This window comes from Stegastes partitus, unplaced genomic scaffold (assembly GCF_000690725.1).
Source record: "Stegastes partitus isolate 25-593 unplaced genomic scaffold, Stegastes_partitus-1.0.2 Scaffold3634, whole genome shotgun sequence".
NCBI lineage: Eukaryota > Metazoa > Chordata > Actinopteri > Pomacentridae > Stegastes > Stegastes partitus.
In genome coordinates this window covers 93,863-112,669 of record NW_007581365.1, presented here as the reverse complement: position 1 = coordinate 112,669, position 18,807 = coordinate 93,863, and the positions used below count along the sequence as shown (strand labels likewise).

Genomic DNA, 18,807 nt, shown 5'->3' with positions numbered 1-18,807 from the left:
ACATGTAATGATAAGTTGCAGTTTTACATGGGGTTTTGTGCCAGACTATTTCTTGGCCTCACGCAGTGATTAAGAACATTTTGTTACCATTGGCCAGAAATAGCTGTTCCCTCCTCCTTCTCATTTTCACTACAGATTTAAAAGTGGTATCAACTTCTCATGTAACTCTGAGCAAGAAAGCAAGACAATGCATTTCCTAAAGTATTCAATTAATCCTGTAATGCACATGTACTAATAAACCAATATAACATTGAGAACAGACACCAATAATTACACTTGGGGACTTTTCTGTTCTTTTTGTACAATCTGAATGCCAGTCTTTTACTTGTAATGTAGCACTGTTTTAATCTCTGTATTTTTTACTTGAGTAAAGGATCTGAATATTGCTTCCACAACTGCCCTGAATGTGCCTCTCTCACTTAGGAACGGCTGATTGGAGAGATTGATAAGCTGAGAAACGAGATCGACCATTTGAAGCGTCGCAGTGGGGCTTTTGGAGATGGAACTCACCCTCGGTACAGACATTCCTCCACACGAGCTCTCTCATCCTGATATTTATACTCGCACTGTAACACATACATTATTGAAGGTATTCTGTGCTATGTATATTATGTCAGGTCTCACTTGGGTAGCTCCAGCGACCTTCGCTACTCCATGGTGGAGGGCCAGGATGGCCACTACAGCACAACTGTGATCAGGCGAGCACAGAAGGGTAGACTGTCAGCGCTACGAGATGATCCAAACAAGGTGCTAATGATGTTTTTCATTAGGCCAGAGCAAATGCACAATTCCTCACACACGCACACACACACACACACACACACACACACTAAGCAGGATGGCAAACTTACAGATCCACGTTCAAGATCACATTTCAGCTGCTCTTCTAACCACATGCTGCTCCTTACAGTCCAGGTTCATGTATGCTTTGCTAGTAAGTGTCAGTGCTTCATGCCTAACTTCCCATTCTCTACTAACCTCTCTGTCTTTCTGTCTCTCTCACCTGCTGCCATGGACATGCTGTGTGATGTAAGTTTCCTGTTCATCCATTTCTCTCATAGCTGGCCAAATGCTTCCATATAATACTGCATAATGTTTCATATTATGTTTTTGTGTGTACGTACTTAATCAGGATCCATCCGTGTTGTACAGGTTATGTTCATTTAAAAAATAAAATAAAATGCATGCAGTATTAAACAAGTTGTTGTTCAAACTCATGCGTATCTGTTGTGTTTAGGTATGTGCGGTGTTCGAACAGGACTACCCGTCTCTGCGTGGGAGCGTCAGCCACCTCCTCGGCAGCGACATCGAGGCCGAGTCAGACCTGGATGATGACGTTAGCTCGGCCCTGCTTTCCCCCAGCGGCCAATCAGATGCTCAGACTCTGGCGCTCATGCTGCAAGAGCAACTTGATGCTATCAATGAGGAGATAAGGTGGCGTATTACAGGCACATTACTTTACAGCACATGACAGTTTCATGATCGCCCGTGGGGAAAGTGGGTCAGTGCAGCAACAAGGAGCAGGAAGCAGAGAGGAGGAGAGCACAATGGTAAAGATAATGCAAAGATAATTACAAGAAAAGTAACTTTTGAAGACACAACAACAAATATAAGTGCTGCTGCTTCATCTTCTTTTTAAAAAAAAAATGCAAAAAGGCCTGTGGAATTATGGGTATATGGATGCATAAGGACTGATAAAGACATTAGATAGAGAGATGATGTTTTGTTCCTTGGATAAAAAAGCTGTAAAAGAAATTACTTTGCAGCACCTGAAGGCACAGTTTTGAGCATGCCAAAAGTGACAGTGTGCAGTGTACGATGGTTTTTGAAAGTTTTCGAGCTTTATCTGCTGAACTACAAGAAGATATAACAGAGGAACAGAGAAAGCCTTTGACTGACTGCATGCATCTTTTTAAGATATTTGAACACATTCGATTTACCTGAAGAAATTTTCTTAATAAAGACATGCAAGTCACCAACAGCAAAGGTACTGTATGTAAATATACCTTTATCTGAAATATTTAGACTAAAAAGAGCTTTTACATAAGGGTTATCCCATCATCTACTTCCTTATTTACATTGGCAACCTTTAGCTCAGAAGTTAGACAGACTGAGGAAGTGAATGGAATTAATGTAGAAACATGCTTTGAAGATGTATTCAACTAATATGAGAAAAATCTACTGATTTCTACAAAATGTCAGGATGAAAGATCAGGAACTACAAAACTGTATGAATGCAACATATCAGAGGATCTTAAAACACATCAGAGGACTTCGCTGACACAGATTTGGATGTGCATATACCGTCACATGGTAGGGGAATTTATTGTGGTTAGTAAGAGGTTGTACCTAAAGCTCCATTGTGGAAGGCATAAAAGGAATACAGTTATCCAAAAGTAAATTAATAAATAAAATAGATGCCAAGATGATAATATGTTGATAAGGCCTTTTGCCTTTCAGTTCTGTTTCCTGCTGGAAGAACACGCTGCTTATCGCAGTTTACAGTAAACAAGGTCCTACTTCCGACACCTCACAATATGCTTCAGCAAAAATGCAAAATAGCTGCTGATTATGCTGCAGAGGAGCCAAACTCTCTCAAAGCGATATAATCTTTGTTATTTAAATGGTATTTTTTACCATATCTGATCTTTCAGTGATTGTTTGCTTTTTTTCCCTCAAATTGTTACCTTGGTAGTTTTTATCATTTTTAGTTATTTACCAGATTTGCAGAAAATAAGATGCATACATGAGATCCTTACCTCTACACCACAAAAGAAATAGAAAATCCAAGTAAATATGAGGATAAATATTATGGCTTGGAAAATAATTCAACAGTTGTTGAAGAAGAGATGGTCGGGTGATTACTTGATTTGTTTGTGTGCGTGTTTGTGTGTGCAGGATGATCCAGGTAGAGAGAGAGTCGGCAGACCTGCGCTCTGACGAGATCGAGTCTCGTGTGAACAGCGGCAGCATGGATGGACTCAACGTGACCCTTCGACCTCGAGCGCTGCCCACCTCCGCCACTGCCCAGTCCCTGGCATCATCCTCCTCCCCGCCCACCAGTGGCCACTCCACACCCAAACATCACGCACGCAACGCCAGCCACCACCTTGGCATCATGACTTTGGTCAGAAATCACACAGACTGAGTCTGTCATATGTGCACACAAACAGCAATATGTTGAATTGAAACAGAAGTGTGCAGGTTCTTTTTTATCAAAGTGTGCTATTCTGTTTCTGACAGCCGAGCGACTTGAGGAAGCACCGAAGGAAAGTAGCAGTAAGTTTGCAAACTGCAGTCACACTGGTTTTGTCGGCTTACTGTGGCGTTCACGAGCTGAGCTAAATTTGTGACTCTTTCAGTCTCCTGTGGAAGTGGACAAAGCTACGATCAAGTGTGAGACGTCACCTCCCTCTTCACCTCGTAGTTTACGGCTGGAAACCAATTTCGCCCAATTCACTGGCAGTCTGGAGGATGGACGAGGGTAAGTACACACACACACAAATACACACATAGTACAGTATGACAAACAGTGAAAAGGAAGAAGGTGTAGAGTTAACAACGAATCTTTCTCTGTGCTCCATACACACTCCTGTTTACTGTTTGTAATGCAGATTTTAAGTGTAACACTGTTTGTCTGCTTTAACTATTTGCAGCAAGCCAAAGAAAGGAATCAAATCATCGATTGGCCGATTGTTTGGGAAGAAGGAAAAGGGTCGACTGGACCAGACTGTTGGCAGAGATGGTCAGCCTCTACAAGTCTTATCAGGTGCACTGCAGAATACACACTATATCCTCACACCGTTCCGCATCATGTATGAGATTTAAAGACTAACACATACGTGACTGTATTTTAGACTTTGATATGGGCATCGGGGACACTATGACCCTGGGAAAACTGGGCACCCAGGCCGAGAGGGACCGCAGAATGAAGAAAAAGTAAAAGAACACATTGTTTGAGTATTTTTTCTTCTTCTCACCAACTTTTTTCTCTGTTTCATGACTTTCCTTCTGCCTCTGTTTTTAATTCCCTCTTCAGGCACGAACTTCTGGAAGATGCAAGAAAAAGAGGTCTGCCATTTGCTCAGTGGGACGGCCCTACTGTCGTCTCATGGCTAGAGGTATTCCACGAATCTACCAAACAGAAATTTACATAAAACCAATCCCAGTCTGGCTGTTCTTATGTTTGGCTGTTACTGCTACAAATGGGAATACAGTAATATCAAATACCCCACAGTCTGATCTGCACGCCCTTCTCCTTCTATCTGGCCTTTTATGGTGACAATGGTGGTGACGTTGAATGTCTTGATGACTCTCACCAGCTGTGGGTGGGTATGCCAGCCTGGTATGTGGCAGCCTGTCGTGCCAACGTGAAGAGCGGAGCCATCATGTCAGCTCTGTCAGACACAGAGATCCAGAGGGAGATCGGCATCAGCAACCCTCTGCACCGACTCAAACTCCGCCTGGCCATTCAGGAGATGGTCTCCCTCACCAGCCCATCTGCACCACTTACGTCCAGAACGGTAAACAAATACGACCCAATGAACTTCCATGAACACAGGCTTATTGTGTTTTTTTTGTGTTTTTTTGTTTTACAGGCACATAAATACGCAGATTATAAATAAATGAATAAATGATCACATGAACCTGAAACAAAAAGAGCTGTTCCACTGTTAGTCTCAACCTTCACTCTGCACCCTCAGGTGATGCCTCCTCACACCTTTTTTTTTTGTTCCTGTTCAGACTACACCAGAGGCTTGGTTCATGCCTTTGACAGGACTGACTTGTCTTTTTCAGCTGCCATAAATTGCATGGATTACTGTGGGGGAAAAAACAGACACAAATAGTGCCAGATATAGCTACAAGCTACCTGCCTGAAATACACTCCCTCCCTTGGCATCACTCAACACAATGTTTGTCTGTGTGTGTGTGTGTGTGTGTGTGTGTATGTATGTGTGATTGTGTGTGTGCACGCGTGTGCATGGGGGTTGATATGTGTGAAAATATACACATGAGTGCATTCTTGGGTGTGCTGTCGTGTGCCTGTGTATGCACACTTTTGTTTGTGTGTGTGTGTGTGTGTGTGTGTGTTTGGGTGTGTTCTCGTCCTCTGAGCAGTCCTCCGGAAATGTGTGGGTGACTCATGAAGAGATGGAGAACCTGGCTTCCTCCACCAAAGCGGTCAGTACCATCTGGGTGCTCTCCCTCCCCACCGCCCGACACTCTCTCACGCTCACACTGTCCCCACCGCGACACACATATGTCCTCTCCCGGAAGACCCCTTTAAATACATCCTTTTTTTTTGTGCTTCTGCTGCTATTTGTTGGTGTTTTGTTGGATGATGTAGCCTGTGGTCATGTCGTCTGCGTCTCCATGCGAAGTTCAGTTAGTAACGCGAGTGCTGATGTGCAGCTACGGTTAACTGGAGAGTCACCGCAGACCAAAAACTCAGAAGAGCTTTTGTGCGTTTCTAAGTGTGCAGTATGTGTGTTTGATTAGTCCCTGTCTCTCTAACTTCATGTATATTGTCTCTACCATGCTGCCGCTCAGGAGAATGAGGAGGGCAGCTGGGCACAGGTGAGGCTGCTGATCTTTAAACATCACATCTGTCTGCAGATATACAGTGAAAGTGTACCAAGGCTCCTCACAAACACACACACATACAGTTATGACCAAACGTTTGCATACACCTGTAAAGAATCATGAGTGTCCTGTAGCACATTTAACTCGTCATTTTCTATAATGGAATTCAACCTATGCCTGAATGCCATGAATTTTGATACTTCATAGATTTATTATAGGTTTTCTGGAAGAATGACAACAAAGTGCAGCAGTAAGATTAAACAATGAAACTGGTGGAGAACAACCAATAAAACAGGGACTCAGATAGGGATGTGTGCTGTCACCTGACCTGTTCTCCTTGTAAAGTGAAAACTTCATGAGGAAAATACAAGGCTTAGCAGGAGGATCCATTGGAGGTTGTAACATAAATAACATACGTTAAGCAGATGACACAGTGCTGATAGCAAACAGTGAAGAAAACTTGCAGACCATAATATCCAGAATTGATAGAGAACCAAAAACTTGGGTCTGTCTTTAAACAAAAAGAAAACAGAAGTAATGGTAATTTCAAAGAAAAATGTCATCCCAACCTGTAACATAAAATTAGACCAAGAAATACTGAAGCAGGTTTACCATTTCAAATATCTTGGTTCATGGATGACATCAGATGGGAGGTATGAAGCAGATATCATATGTAGAGTAGCAATGGCAAGAATAGCATTTATGAAAATGAAAAATATACTGACAAATAAGAAAACAGGAATTCGCATCTGTATGAGAACTGTCAGCTGTTACATTCTACCAGTTCTGATGTGCGGACGTGACTCTTGGAACATAGATAATAAAACATCAAACAAAATCGCTGCAGCAGAGATGTGGTTTTACAGAAGCATGATACGTATATCTTATATGGACAGAATAAGCAATGAAGATGTTTTTTAAAAATTGCTAAACACAAATGACACACTTTTGAACAAAATTAGGAAACGACAAGCAGCATTTTTTTGGACACATCATAAGAAAAGAGACCCTGGAATATATTGTCACAACTGGAAAAATGAATGGGAAGAGAGGACGAAGCAGACAGAGAATGAAAATGACATCATGGCTACACATGGAACGGGCAACAGTCACAATTCAAAAAAGCAAAAGATCAGTTTAGATGGAGAGAAATGATCGCCTACGCTGAATGGCAAGGCACTTGATTGATTGATTGATTGATTGATTGATTGATTGATTGATTGATTGATTGATTGATTGATTGGAAGAATGACAAAATGCGTTGTGTCAAAAATATACATACAGCAATGTTAATATTTGGACCTATTTAAATTGGCTCAGAGGAGTCAGCAGCTGTAGTCAATCATAAGAAGTAAAGAGGCCATGCCACTAAGAACTAAGCTTTCTGCACCACCAAAACTCATAATTAAAGTTGATGTATGTATATTTTTTGACCTAGCAGATTTTAAGATCTATAATAAATCTATGAATCAATTAAAATGAATGATTGTCTTTTTTTATAACAAAGACACGTGTTTCAAAGATTCCATCGTAATAAATTCAGAGTAATAGGAATCACTGGAGACTCATCTGTATGTGGAAGAGAGAGTTGACCTAACCTTCAGCTTTATGAAATAATAATAAGTGATGATAACTTTCCGTCCATTAGTCAGTGACACTGACATTGTCCTACATGTTCTAGCTGTTGTTGTTCTTCACTCTCCTGTTAACTTTATTGCATCTGTCAGTTGGGACAATCAACACGTTTATTGTTTTGACTGGTACATGGAGTTTAGTGACCTTATGTAATTCCCTCTATTGCGTAATCAACCCTGGCAGAGGATTAGTCAGATTTGAAAACACCTGCGTAGTTGTGAAGGGCTTTTAAAAATATGCAATGTGCAGATTTTATTGTTTGAAAAGCCCCAAGACAGGATACAACAGTATATACAGTAGCTTATTTATTTGACTTGTCATAGACATTTCCAATAAAGGCGGCTCTGTCCTATTTCAAGTGAGCCCGCATGCTTCTGGGTCTTGGATCTGTAAAATCTATATGAAGTGAAGCCATGATTGTTGTTTGTCATACCTGCGATATTCTCCTCCTTATCTGAATCTGAAAACTTGAGCCTATGTTAGTTTATTAATTTATGCAAAATGACAAGTAGAAGCTGTGATTATGATGAGGTTTTGTCTTTTTTCTTTGTGTTGCACACATACAGTAAGTAACAGTGTGTACTGCTCTCCACATAGACCTTGGCATACGGTGACATGAATCACGAGTGGATAGGGAACGAATGGCTGCCCAGCCTCGGCCTGCCTCAGTACCGCTCCTACTTCATGGAGTGTCTGGTGGATGCTCGCATGCTGGACCACCTGACCAAGAAGGACCTGAGGAGCCACCTGAAGATGGTGGACAGCTTCCACAGGTCTGCCGCTGTGGCGATTAGCTTAGCCGTTGTTTGATCTGCCTCCCCTTTCATCTGCTAACTGGGTACATTAGCAATGGAGATGAGGAGACTAATGATGCAGATGTGCTTGTGCTTTTCTGTGTGTGTCTGTGTGTGGGTGTGTATCAGGGCTAGTCTGCAGTACGGGATTATGTGCTTGAAGAGACTCAATTATGACAGGAAAGACCTGGAGCGCCGGAGAGAGGACAGCCAACACGACATGAAAGGTACACCCCTACGTACACCCTGATCCACGTAGAGCGACAGAAAAGCACGCAAACATTGGTCAAACACTGATCCAGAAGCACGCAGACATCGACAGCCTCATCAGGCCAGAGTACCACCTAGTGGTTTTATCCAGCGTTGTCGATTTGGGCTGAGCATTGAAACAGCTGCTCCTTCGACTGTCAAACAGCCAATCTTATGATCTAAAGCTCCACTTGCCAAGAGTGGTCTACACATACAGACACACACACACTTAGATGTAGCCAGCACTCTCGCCCTTTTGACCTTGAGTTCAGCACATGAACTTGACTCAGCTGTCGTGTCAAATCAGAATCCAGCCCCGTTTACACACACATAAACACACACACACACACACACACACACACACACACACACACACACACAGTCCGCCTGTTCCAACTTGGAAAGCTGGCTGACAGCTGTGCTTTAAATGAACAAAGGGAGTGTGCCAGTGAGTTGACACTATGCGGACATGCACATTATCTCTTTATCTCGCTCTTTTTCTGCGTCTCTTTCTCAGGATGATGTTGCTCCTGTGTCCTGATTAAGATATACGCCAACAGTTAATGTAACATTGTGCCACAGTACCTTGAATCTGAATCACTTTTATTTCAGATGTTCTGGTGTGGACCAATGAACAGGTGATCCACTGGGTCCAGTCCATTGGTTTGAGGGAGTATAGCGGCAACCTGTTAGAGAGCGGTGTCCACGGGGCGCTCATCGCTTTGGATGAAACGTTTGACTACAGCAGCTTAGCGCTCATCCTGCAGATCCCTATGCAGAACACACAGGTGGGCATCGAGCTTGCAGGTGTTCACACTCAACATGGAAGGATTGAACTGATTTCAACAGCTGTGTGCTCCAGTTTGTAAGCACAGTTTGATCCATTTTGTACACAGTATTAATGAATCACTAAATTAATATTTGTGTAGAATATTGACAAAAAATCCCAAGTAAAACCAGCACGATTTGTTTTATTTTGAATTCCCACACATCTGACACAATCTTTGGCAGAGCGGTGAGCTCACAGCAGCTCTTTTGGCGTCTCTGTGGCCACTCCGTCTTCCAACAGTCAATTGTTTTTATGAGACTGGTTGATTTACTTTTTGGTGACACAGTGTTTTGTGTGCAGTCAGCATTTCCTTCCGCCGCCTGCCAACATTTACTCCTGCTTCAGTTTCTGTGCTCAGATCAAAAAGCTCTGTTGTTCTCACCCAGATTTCCCTTTGAAGTATTTCCTGGTCACAGTACTGTGCCGATTATTTGCCCACAGTTCTGTATTTAGAGTTGGTTGTTTCTGGAAGTTCTACAGAAAACATGAAGGTTTTGACTGTTTATCAGAGGGGTTGTTTTGATTTAGTTTACAGGTATTTTTCAGGAGCTTTCATTGACATGTTGCCATCAGCTCTTGTTCACTGTTTATTTTTCAGGCCCGGCAGGTTCTGGAGAGGGAGTTCAACAACCTGTTGGCCTTGGGGACCGACCGCCGACTAGAGGAGGTGACCTGTCAAGATGCCGTTTTGTTCAAACACAATATTATGAAAGAGAGAAGCAAAAACCACATGGCCTTGGTTTGTTCTCTGTCCCCGTAGACCGGAGATGACAAGTCTTTTCGACGCTCTCCATCGTGGCGTAAGAGGTTTCGTTCACGCGAAGGAGTGGCGGGTCTGGGGATGATGGCGGGCTCCATGGAAACGCTGCCTGCTGGCTTCCGCATGCCCTCCATGTCCATGCCGCCCTCCATGAATCTGGCACCTAAGAAACACCTCCAGCCTGAAGGTGCGTGACAAAACTAACTGTACTGCTCTACGTCTGTTTATGTATCTGTTATCTGGTTGCTTCGACTGACTAACTGCATGCCATGTCCTCTCTGTCTTGCTGTGCTCTAAAGCTCCTCCCCCAGCACCCCCGAGACTCGACCCCTCAGCCGTGCGGACCTATTCATGCTAACTACACTCTTCTTACTAACAGGAGCGCTAATGCTAACAGGTAAGCTAACAAAGCACAACCTATAACTGCTCAACGTGCAGGTTAGTGCACTTTTAACCAGGGGTGTCCAGCTGTGTGGCAGGAATGTGGCTCTAACTTTGCTGTAAGAAACTAGGAAGTGGTGGAGACCATAACGGAGATTAAAATTTTTTTTAAAAAAGAGTATCTGCTTTCACCTGAATCCAACGCTTAAATACTGCTATCAGTGTTTGCCCATTTTGAAGGTTCATGTTATTTTCTAGGAGCAAAAAAAGTCCATCAATGCAGCCTTATAGATTAAGTGTGATGATGTTTTATTATTGTTGTTATTGTTATTGTGGACAAATCCCAATATATCCTAATAAAATACCAACATTAATAATGAACTGATCTGACTAATTCTCTGACCAAAGTCCAATATGATTTATTTTCTCTGTGCCATAGACCTTAACTTTTAATAATAAGAATTTTAATAGCAACAATTCCTTACAATAAATAAATAAACATGATTTACAAAATTAAATAAAGATAACACTTCATTTTGATTTGGAAAAACCAACCGATTAAAGTGTGTTACATAAAGAGATCTAAAAAAATAATACAGATTTTCTAGAGTTCCACAGCTGAGGGTCCCGGGGGTCAAAGGCCCAGTCAGGTTTATTGCCAAGATGAGAATTAGGAACCATGAGTGCAGCCCTTCCAGAGGACCGCAAGCAGAGATCAGACTCAAATGGCGTTAGCAGACCGTAGATATGGGCAGGAGCCTGATCATTCAAGGCTTTAAAGACAAGCAGTAAAATCTTAGTGTCAACTGTAAAGCTGACAGGTAGCCAGTGAACAGCAGCAAGAATTGCCATAATATGGTTGCTTCATACATGTTGAAAGACTGGCAGCAGGGTTTTGTATCAGCTGCAGTCTTTGTATGTTTTGCCTGCTGGTACCAGAGTAAGATGAATTGCAACAGTTGAGTCTGGAAAAGATTAAAGCACAGGTGGCCTTTTCTAAACCCACAGAAGAAAGGAATAATCTAGAAACAACTTGCTCCTTTGTTTGACTGGGTGACGTGTTACTACATCATGAAGTTGAAGTTGATTCTGAGACTATTCCACACACATCATACACATCATAAAGACTCAGTAACACACCAAATGTGCATACATCCATGACAGAAAATGAAAGAGTACCTCACAGATGCACTACTTATTTCTGTGTCAGTAGCATTGGCTTCAAAACTTCAGTGCATAGCTGTGTTAGAAATTTGCTTCTCTTTTTGGAATTTTTAAACATTAACATCATCGGGGAAATCATATGGGCTTTAAATTGAGTGCCACAGAGGGTGCAGGGACGTGGTTGGTGTTGGACCATTGATGGTTTTTTTGGTGAGACATGTTGACTAAAGGAAAATATAGATGAACATCAGCTTTATCTTTTGATTTTGTTTTCCATTGCTATTATTAATTGTTTGGACCCATAATTTGCATAGCAGAAAATTGCACTATGTACCATCAAATTATCAAAACTGGGGAGCCCGTATAGCTCACCTAGTTGAGCGGGTGACCCATGAACAGGGGCTACAGTCCCCAACGCAGCGGTTGTGAGTTCGAATCCTGCTCATGACCCTTTGCTGCAGGTCTCTCCCTCATTCTTCTACCCCCTTTCCTGTCTCCCTCTCTACTGCTCTAAATAAAGGCAAAAGCTCAAAAAATATATTTAAAAAAAATAAATAAATAAATAAAAAAATTATCAAAACTGAAAGTCAGTTTTTGGTCCAGTTATTCCCCCTATGCTTCTCATGTGCAGTTTAATCTTTAATATTACATTGTTTTATTTAAATAAATACAAGAATAAACATTCACTAAGATAAAGCCAAATGATAAAGCTGAGTTTTAAGAAGAAACTCTTCCATTCTGCCAAGGAAAAATATGGATTTTTACTATTGGAATGGTTTCATTTGAAGATTTAGATTGTTTTGCATTTATAGACTTTATCTGCTTGTATTGTACATGTCAAAGTTAAAGCTTCCTGCCTCACTTTCCTCATCTTTCTTCTCTCTTCCAGTGCATTCTCATTACCTATACGGACATATGCTTGCGGCCTTTTGAGAGTGATATGCCAAATCTGGAGAGGAGACCTGGGTGCCTCTGGGGGAGGCTTCCCCTCCTTTGCTGCCCAGCCTCACCTCCCACCTTTCACCTCTCACCTCTCCTTCGGACACGTGCAATACAGAGGCCAACTCTGACCTTTGAACTCTGAGAGTGCTCATTGGCTGCGCTCGCTGCTGTAAAAGAGGCTCGTCCCGGTCTCTCCCAGTTTACCCCAGTGCTCCCAGTAGCCTTGTTGTTGTGGTGTTGTGCTCCTGCTCCCCTGGTCTCAGCTGTGGGTTCTTGTCCTGGTTCTAATAGTCTCAACATGGCCAAGTCCAAACCAATCGTCCTGAGTCATCACGTCCTTCACAGAGCAACAGTTGAATAGTGAGGAACAGATTTAAGAGGGATGGTGACCAGTCGTTGGTTTGGACTTAGGAATGATGAATACTTGTATAAATGGCAGATCCCACTGCACATTACCCTTCTACCGGTTATGCAAGGTATTACTCATTTATCGTCTCTGTACATAAAATGGATGACTTATGTTTTTTATAGAAATATTATATATAAATATATATATATATATATATTGGAAATATATATGGAAAACAATATAATATCATTGCTGTATGAAACCCAATGCCCTGTATTCGATAGTGACTGTTCTCTCTCTCTCTCTCTCTCTTTCTCTTTCTTTCTCTTTCTCTCTGTGTCGGACCTTTGTGTGTCTTTTGCTGTATGCTGTAAGTGTGTGACTCGTTGGTGGGAGGGACTCACTAAAGGGAAGCGTGCGTTTCTACAAGGACTCTTCACAGGTTCATGGGTCCAATTTCAGACTTCTCTCTTTGCCTCTTCTCCTGTTCTTTCCTCCCCCCCCCTCCTCTTTTGACACGATGTAGCTGTTACCTCTCCTCTCTCCGCCTCTCTCGCCTTCTGTATGACACTATGTAGCCTAGAATAGAGAGAATCCTTTAATATGAAGAGTGTGTGTGTGAGCGAGTGAGTGAGTGAGTGAGCGAATGAGTCTCTCTGCCAGAGACTTGTGGAGAGGTTATGTGCGTGAAAGGCCGACCCCAGCCATGTGACCATGACTTTTCTCTGTGGATGGTAGTGTGAACACTGTAGCTCCTCTCTGTTTATTCCTTACTTTTCTCTCAAATCAAACTGTAAACTGCTGCTCGACATCAGCCGATGATATCCACATGAAACTGCTCCAAGTGACGGACTAATCTCGTTCCGTCACCTCCCATTTAGTTGCCATGGAGACTTGCTAGTGAGCAGTCAGTACTCTTGGCTGACCAACTCCTCATCCAATGAGAACACAGCATATGAACAAACCAGTGAGTGCTGGATGGGTGTACAATCTTTTTTTTTTTTTTTTTTTTTTTTTTTTGAGGTATTATTTTACAGTTTTTCCAAGGTGTCTAAAAGGTGTAACGTGCTATGTGGCAGCTATGAGTACTGTGTCTTTATTCCAGGTGTGAAACAATGCTGACAAATCAAGATTTTATTATTTGGCTATTTAAAAAAAAGTGTACTGTATTTATGACACTATATAGACATAAGTAAAGCTGTTTTTTAAAGATTTCGGATGTTGTGTTCCTTCTGATGTTCTCTCTGCTGTGTGAGAACGTTAAAACAGCGTATTGAAAATGGTCTTTATTGCAAGAATTAAACAGAAAATATCACTTTTTGGAACATCTACAAATACACAACAATCTTAGTTATAAAAGTCCAAAATAAGTTAGCAAAAAATAAAAAATAAAATGGCAAAACCACTCTGTAGAAAAAGGGAACGTATTTACATCACTAGCATTCATAACCAGTTTAAATTAAGCAGATCTTGGTCAAAACTGCCATGGTACATATTGGCCCCACAAACGAACTCATGTTTTTTTTTAAGCATTAAAACACACACGAAAAGAATGAAAGATCAGGGAAAAGCTTTGAAAAGAGGAAAACTTAAATTAAGTAAGGAGAAAAACCAGGCTTTGTCATTCCTCTGTGGCTCTGTCAGTCTGGAAGCAAGCCTAACAGAGATCCACTCTAGTAACTAGGTGTTGGGTTCATGCAGCAAAGTCCTTGAATCTCTAGTTAGTCTAAGCTCCTGTGGCTCTGACAGACAGGTCTGGACCGCGGGATAAGGCAGGTAACAATGGGAATAAGGCCTTATTGTGAACAGGAGGAATTCAGTTTGACTAGCAGACCCATAGATCAGCAGAGTTACAAAACTGATCAGTCACAAATGTAAAAATTTAGCATAAGACAGAACAGATCAGTAGACACACAGAATCATCATTTGGATTGGTTCCTCTGTTGCCAATTGTCACTTTGCTTTTTGTTCGTGGCTCTCTGCGCACCTACGGGTCCACTAGTCAGAGGGTCTATTTGGAAATGTCCACAGGAAAGGCCACGGGTCCATCAGGTGCAGAGGTGCCATCAACGATGGAGGTCAAAGCCCGCATGTTGCCCTGCTCTGGAGAGTCAGCAGCACTCAGGAGATCTGCAAGGAGACACAGTAGCACACTGTCAGTATCTGTGAGGGCTTGCTGATCTGTCTGTGCCGTCTAATGAGAACGAGTGTGATCTGTGCTCACCCTCGCTGCTGTAGCTCTGCGTGCACTGCTCTGGAGTGCTGCTCCACTCTGGGCTACTGCAGCAGGTGCTGCCCGAACTGGGCTCACTTGACGACGACACCTGTTACCATGGAGATGCACATACAGAAGTTGCCGTCAGTCACTCTGATGTGATTCAGCACACCACACAGAAACACACTACAGTGCTGTGTAATACCACACACACTCACACAACACTAATGCCTCTCGTGACTTCCAGAGAAAGAAGTAAATGATGAGCAAGACTTTTTAATACATATGTTTCATGAAACTAATATGTATAGATCTAATATACAATGTCAGTTGATTTTAAGCATTCAGTAAGTGTGTTTCTTGGTTTTTGGTATATTTTGGCATCTGTCACATTAGTTTTTTATTCTGTTTTGTAGATGGGTTAAAAGAAATCTGTATTCTAAAACATTACTGACCTCTTAAACTAAAGTTCATCCAATAAGCACACACGTATGTCAGCTTATTTCTCCAATTAAAACCTAAACTTGTGTAAAGCAACCAGTTCCAAAGCAGGTTTTGCTTTGGATCTGTTCACTAAAGTCACGCATTCTTCACAATTGTTTTACCATTTTTAAGATTTTTGTTGCTATAATTTTTTTTATCCTTCTCTACTCCACCTTTGATTTTTGTCAACATCTCAAACCACTTTCCAGCCAGTATTTCAACTTTTCTCTGGGATGCTCCTCATCCTGTCTCTGTCCTACTTACTCTGGGCTGGGCCTGGCTGGGTCGGTAGTGCAATCCCTGCTGTCCCGTCTCAGTGTCCTGCTGGTTGAGGGAGGACACCAGGGCCTGCAGTCTTTCGATGTACTGGATGGCGCTCCGCAAGATCTCCACCTTGGGCAGCCTTTGGTTGGGGTTCATCAGGGTGCTCCTCTTCAGAGCATCAAAGGCCTCATTCACCTTCTTCAGGCGTCTCTTCTCCCTCAGTGTGGCTGCTCGCCGGCGGTCCATGGTCACCGTCTTCCTTTTACACAGCTTGCATGCCCAGGGCAGGCACTGACCGGGACAGTGGGACTCAGAGTGAGGTGACAGGCTGGATGGAGAGGGTTTGTCCTCTGTACCTGTCACCCCGACTCCAACACCCCCAGACAGACTCCCGCACAAGCCCATCATGGAGTTCCTGTCCTGATAGCCAGCTTGGTCATACGCCCCAGGCAAGCGAGAGGGGAAGTAGCTGTCCCCTCCTTCATAGAAACGCTGGTCAGGGAAGAAGTAAGGGTTGGTCTCAAAAAGCTCCATAACTGGACAACGTGGTGATGTGGATGTAAAGGGGGCAAAGATCCCTGCTTCCCCGTGGAACTGCTCTTCAGTACGTGTTCTTCGGTCCCGCGTCTGTGTTGGAGTGTTACGTGTGCGTGGCTGTCTTCTTCCTGGCCCGAGTTTGTGATGAGTGGAAGACGTGTGGAGAACAACTGGTGTGGAGCAACTGTAGGCTGGCATTTAAACCCCTCTGCCTGCTGCAGGATCACAGGGTTAAATTTAGCACGAGCCCCCAGAAACCTGACACGACGTTTAGCTGTTGCTGCACATCTACACTTCACATCTCTGTTGGGCCCTGCTCTCTAGGGCTTTAAGGGCCCCCGTTTGTGTGTGCGTGTGCGTGCCCTTCTGCGGCTTTGTGCGCCCATGCGCGTCTTAAGAGGCCAGGATGCGATCGGGTTGCCGTGGAAATGGGAGAGATAACCTCAGATCAAAGATGTCCGTCTTAATGAGCTAATCCCAGACTCGCGTCCCCCCTCCATGACACCGTACATAAAGTGTGCTGCTATGAGGGTGGGGGTGGGGGGACAGTAGGGACAGTCTGGAGACAGCTGTCACTTCTACTAGGAGCCAGTGATACGCGGTGACAAGAAGTTGTTTGACTACTAGTTTCTGATGGGAAGTAAACGAGGCCAGAGTTTGTTGTTTACTCAAAACTGGGTCACACATAAATACTTGTGCAATGTTGTGACTGAAGCTATGTCAGGTTCATAATGATCAACAAGGTCAGCAGTAATTGTGGAGGTGACGTGAAAGCTCATGCCACTGTTGCCGGCTTTATGTAACCACATTCATATCTACTGACTTTCTTTCAGAGGCGAGTGATGCAAGTGACCTTCTCAGCTGCTCTCAGAACCAGACTTTGAAGGAACATTAAGTACCAAGTTGACACCGGCTCTCGGAAATCAAGGAGGTTTTTCTGAGTCGAGATTAATCAGACGGCGATGCGGGGAAACGGCCTCTGTTGTCCTGACCCCTTCCAGTGCACTGGTAGTGTTAGCCTAGCCACCAGGTGTTAATCCTTCCAGGACATGTCTCACCTCATAGCTCACCGGCTAATTCGAACTGGCTTCCACATAGCGAGGATGAACGGCCAAAACATACACTTCTGTCAGCAGAGAAGTGGTCTGGAATGATAAGCAGAGTGAGATGTGTTACATCCCTGTGTATCCTACAGCACTGCCACAGGTTTGCCACAGTAATACACATACCTGGCGATAAAAGGTTTGCTGGAGACTAGAGGAATGCTATGTTTGGTGGCTTTGGTAGATAAATTGCACAGGGGACTGGAGCATGCCAACACTAATGCCACATAAAGTCAAGCCTTTGACATTTGTCACGTGCTCACTTTTCTCTTTGTCAGAATTGCTTTACTTTCACTTTTCTAAAATAATAAAATGATAACTATCCATCTTTTTGCAGAGATATGTCCAATTATTTCTCACAATGAGACATAATTTTAAAAATGGTTAATTTTTCTTACCTCTTACAACTTGTGAAGCTCCAAAGTCAACACAAGATAGTAAAAGATCATTATGGCAGACAAAAATGTAAGTGAGTAATTTGACATCAGTAGATACTCTCGATACTTCAAGAAACAGAAAACGCTGACGTTTCCCAGAAGTAGTGGAAACTAATTAAGTACATTTATTGAAGTGCTGCAATTAAGTACAATTTCTGAATTACTTGTACTTTCCTTGAGTATTTCCTTTCTATGCTACTTTATATTTCCACTTCATTCATTTCTAAGGAAAATAATCTCTAGTAAAATTAGATCTAATAAATATCCACTCCATTTATTTGACAGCCTTAGTTACTTTGAGGATTTACACCACAAATCATTTACCAAGCCTTTCAAATATAGCACATTCCTGAAGTTTCAAACTGTGTTTTTCCAATAAAGTTGTTGTCTGATGTCGCATCAAAAGGCAACATGTAGTCAGCCTCACATTTCAGATGTCTGTGGGTTGTAAACAGCTCCACAAAATGGTGATTTTTTTTTCCCTTTAAGCGTCTTATGTGGCTTCATTTCAGTAAATGTTTAAATGATTCAATATCTCACCCAGAATCACTGATAAGAGAAGAAACTCAAAACAGATTTATATACTAGGACTTTGTTTTTTATTCACTCTCCCATAAATACATTATCTAACGAGCCCTCAGATTTATCTGCTGTCCTTGTATATAAAATGTAAAGTAGTTTGAATGAGTTGCAGCAGCCACAACAGTAACATGCTGTTGATACACTGTTGTCTCAGTATTAATAACCTAATTATATCACTTACAAAAATACCTCATCATGCTTATCGATGAAACATTTTAGTTGGAAACCTCAGTCTGACTACCTATAACATTAAAGCCATATAATTTTAACATTAAAGGTGAAGTCAACTGAAATTTAAAAAAAAAAATGTTTTGGAGAAGTGTCTCTTGAGTGAAGAACCTGGAGCAGCTTTCTAACCATAAATCTTTCCTGTTTCTTAGTTTACCTTCAATGGTGTACAGCACAGAGAAAAGATTTTCTGTTCAATAAGCTTATACAGCTTTTCATTGTTCCACTGACCAATAATTTCCTCATATTCAGCAGTAATTAGGTTTAAAGGA

The 18,807-nt window shown here is 42.4% G+C and overlaps 2 protein-coding genes across 2 annotated transcripts in view; one reads left to right on the top strand and one right to left on the bottom strand.

The window, feature by feature from the left end:
- The window catches only part of ppfia4 (PTPRF interacting protein alpha 4), a 64,784-nt gene extending 50,224 nt beyond the window's left edge, over positions 1–14,560 (top strand). Inside the window, exons 13-28 of the mRNA XM_008306234.1 lie at positions 424–515; positions 618–747; positions 1,238–1,434; positions 2,899–3,127; positions 3,244–3,279; positions 3,363–3,484; positions 3,657–3,769; positions 3,858–3,939; positions 4,040–4,121; positions 4,323–4,523; positions 7,816–7,991; positions 8,142–8,239; positions 8,874–9,049; positions 9,689–9,757; positions 9,851–10,037; positions 12,285–14,560. Of these exons, the coding sequence (XP_008304456.1) occupies positions 424–515; positions 618–747; positions 1,238–1,434; positions 2,899–3,127; positions 3,244–3,279; positions 3,363–3,484; positions 3,657–3,769; positions 3,858–3,939; positions 4,040–4,121; positions 4,323–4,523; positions 7,816–7,991; positions 8,142–8,239; positions 8,874–9,049; positions 9,689–9,757; positions 9,851–10,037; positions 12,285–12,328 (2,034 nt within the window). The 3' untranslated portion in view covers positions 12,329–14,560. The remainder of the gene's footprint in view (positions 1–423; positions 516–617; positions 748–1,237; positions 1,435–2,898; positions 3,128–3,243; positions 3,280–3,362; positions 3,485–3,656; positions 3,770–3,857; positions 3,940–4,039; positions 4,122–4,322; positions 4,524–7,815; positions 7,992–8,141; positions 8,240–8,873; positions 9,050–9,688; positions 9,758–9,850; positions 10,038–12,284) is intronic.
- Positions 13,958–16,352, bottom strand: myog (myogenin). Its single transcript, XM_008306235.1, has 3 exons — positions 15,649–16,352; positions 14,911–15,010; positions 13,958–14,816 (listed from the first exon to the last, which is right to left on the bottom strand). The coding sequence occupies exons 1-3, from the start codon at positions 16,180–16,182 to the stop codon at positions 14,698–14,700; spliced, it is 753 nt and encodes a 250-aa protein (XP_008304457.1). The 5' UTR covers positions 16,183–16,352; the 3' UTR covers positions 13,958–14,697.
- Positions 16,353–18,807: the final 2,455 nt, after the last annotated feature.